Here is a 3,033-nt window from a genome sequence, read left to right as displayed (position 1 = left end):
CTCACATAAAAACAAAAATGTTTATTATTATTATCTTGTCATCACAAATTTGGGTAAATAATAGAAATAATCAAATAAGTTTACATATGAGATTCAGCACGTAAACTTGTTCGTGGAGTGTTACATTGAGAACAAACGCACTGGCTGAAAATACATTGTGTGTTCTTACATCCCGGACATGTATCGTGACAAGTATTGTCGTTGTTGCAAGATCCTCCACGTTGTATTGTTACATCTTTCATTTTTCCACTAACTCTTGCTTCTCCCTCCATCAAACCTATATAATCATTATAAAAAAGAAGACATTAAGACATATATACACATAAGATAGTATGAATCTTCAAGATCGGCAACTGTGAATCATTACAATTAATCGTTAAAGATTAAAAAGACAATGGAATTAAATTTAAAGTTGAAAGATGGACTCACATGAGAAGGACAACAACAAGGCAAAAAAAACAACTTTCATGAACACCATTTTCTCCATTTCTGATGATAATACTTGTTCTCATTACACAGATGTATATATATATATTGTACGTGTGAAATAAGCTGATTTGTTGCCAATTGAAACAAATATTGATTCTCATTATACAAACGTATAAACTTATGATATGTATAAGATATTGCATCGACAAGTTTAATGCAGAAGATTTGGAAGATTTTCATATACTGTATTTTGACATCAACTCTCTATATATAGCTTTGACTTTTGAAAGAAAAAAATCTCCGATTAACGTTTGATAATATCAATTAAGATATTCCCATTAATCATGTATAATTCGGAAATTTATGTTTTTAATTGTTTAAAATATACATATATATATATATCCTATAAAAACGAACGGTGACAAAAATTACATAATTAATTAATTAATATAAAGAAGGCACTTAATGTGTAAGATTTTACTTATCTTTATCGTTCGTTTTTCTCCGATTCTAAACCTAAATCGCTCTTTAAAAAACTCTTACGATTCTTTTTGCTGTCATGGGAGTCATCATCACTCAAGAGAAGAGGACATCGACGTTTTGACATACTACATGACTCTGGACACGACTAAATATAAGCACATGAAACCGAATAGCGATAAATTCGTCAGAGACACTATTTTGGGTTACTTGATAGCGGCAAGAGACAAGACCAGTTAAGCCTTTTAACAAAAAAAAAAAAAAAGAGACACAACCAGTTCAGCTCTCAGTTGGTTCTTCTGGCCACTGTCCAAGAAGCCTGAAGCAATAAACGTAACAAGATCCGAAAAGATATATATTAACAGGAAGATGCTGAGGTTTGATCCCGAAGATATTTAGACGGTGCTGTGTGTTAGACGCTAAGGTTATACCCACCAGCTCCATTTAACCGCAAGTCACTGGCAAAGCCAGACGTGCTTCCAAGTGGGAAAAGAGTACTCGATGAGGAAATTTGTTTGAGGAGATGACGTGGAAGATGGATTTCATACAGTGGATGAGTGGAAAGGTTAAGACATGAACCTTCATATAAGGATAAGGTCTTGGCGTTTAACGTTGGTCCAGCTTGGGGAAAAAGTTAACGTTCTTGCTGACTGATGAAGACAGCGGCTGTGGAAGTGATAAGAAACTATGACATCAAGTTCGTTGAAGAGCACAAAACAGAACATGGTCTAGAAGTTAATATCACGTAGCTAGTGATAATTTTATTTGGGGTTTTTAGTCGCTGTTAAAGATTAAAAAAGATGCATGCTTCTTAATTTTGTTAAGTGTGGAAGTTTTTGGAACAATTTCGCCTGCGCATGAATCTCGTAAACAGTTTAAATGTCATCAGTAATAACGTGGTACGTTGGTGTACTTGACTAGAAAAATGAATATGCAAACAACACAACTTAAAGCACACTATATCACAAATGAAATGAGTCAAATTCAATCATCACAAATGAAGTGAGTCAAATTCAATGTCAAAAATACTATAATGATGATAGTCAATTCATAGATGTAATTATACGGTGTTGGTCAACAATTAACAATTTAGTAATTGTTGGTAACTTTGTCAACAATTAGTATCTTATTATATAAAGTTTGATATTAAAATTACTAGTTAACAAGATCGTGACACATGTCAATCAAATATCTAAGATTTTTATACGTGTCCAGATTACTGTTTAACATAATCACGACATGTGTCAAATGTCTAAATTAATAAATTTTGATTCATGTCTAAGTTAATTGCTAGAAAAAAGTTAAAAAAAAATATTTACCAAACAAAAAAAAACTAATCCAAAAGCAAATAGGAAAAATTTATCTATCAGCATAAAGAAATTGAGAACATCTATATTATTAAAGCAAGTGTACTCCCTAGACTCAAAAATGGACCATGACTTGGTTTTGGTAGGTTTTTCATTAAAAATGATTAGAGAATCACAAAATTTAATCTAATTAACCTATAGTTTCGTTTAAGACAAATGACCATTACACCCTCGACCGATCACTTAAAAAATTATGAGTCGGGACGCGGATCCTAAAATATCCGACAACAAAAAGAAAAAAAAACCGCGGATCTGTTTGTACTCCAGATTAATCATTCACGGATCCAGTATATTTTTTCATTCAAGATTAGTTATTTAAGATCCCAAACAGAGTTATTCGTTATAGGCAAACACTCTGATTTCATTTTCGTTTAATGTATTTAAAGGCTAACTATAAATTTTAATTACCAAAAATTCGGATAATTGCTTAATTACCGAAACAGATCATAACAAATATTCTTTTAAAAGGAAAGTTTTATGATTCAGTTAAAATCGTAGAAAACGAATATTCAAGTTACCAGATTTTACTTAATTCCTTGATTTTTGAGATTATAATTATTCTCTAATCTTTTACGATCAATTTTTCAAAGGAATATTCATTTCGCAGTTGTAACGAATCAAGCAAGTAAATATATTTTGCGTATATTTGACATATCAAATCTTAACTTCTAAGTGATAACCTAAATCTACATAATTTCACTATAAATATATTGAGAACTTCCTATTGGAATATTATACTAAAAGAATACATTTTTAC

At 31.1% G+C, this 3,033-nt stretch overlaps 1 protein-coding gene across 1 annotated transcript; it reads right to left on the bottom strand.

Annotated features, from left to right (window-relative positions):
* Positions 1-494, bottom strand: LOC109132114 (defensin-like protein 266). The gene is made up of 2 exons (XM_087512809.1): positions 430-494; positions 1-277 (listed from the first exon to the last, which is right to left on the bottom strand). The coding sequence occupies exons 1-2, from the start codon at positions 485-487 to the stop codon at positions 81-83; spliced, it is 255 nt and encodes an 84-aa protein (XP_087368935.1). The 5' UTR covers positions 488-494; the 3' UTR covers positions 1-80.
* Positions 495-3,033: the final 2,539 nt, after the last annotated feature.

This window comes from Camelina sativa, chromosome 5 (genome assembly GCF_030686135.1).
Source record: "Camelina sativa cultivar CO46 ecotype springtype chromosome 5, ASM3068613v1".
NCBI lineage: Eukaryota > Viridiplantae > Streptophyta > Magnoliopsida > Brassicales > Brassicaceae > Camelina > Camelina sativa.
Note: the sequence above shows the minus strand (reverse complement) of the source record. Positions and strands in the feature narration are given on the sequence as shown.

What these genes read in the sequence shown, in the direction of transcription:
- LOC109132114 (XM_087512809.1), bottom strand. Translation starts at nt 487, where the DNA reads ATGGAGAAAATGGTGTTCATGAAAGTTGTTTTTTTTGCCTTGTTGTTG. An exon ending in CTTGTTGTTGTCCTTCTCAT is followed by an intron (nt 278 to 429) that starts GTGAGTCCATCT and finishes ATGATTATATAG; the next exon opens with GTTTGATGGAGGGAGAAGCA.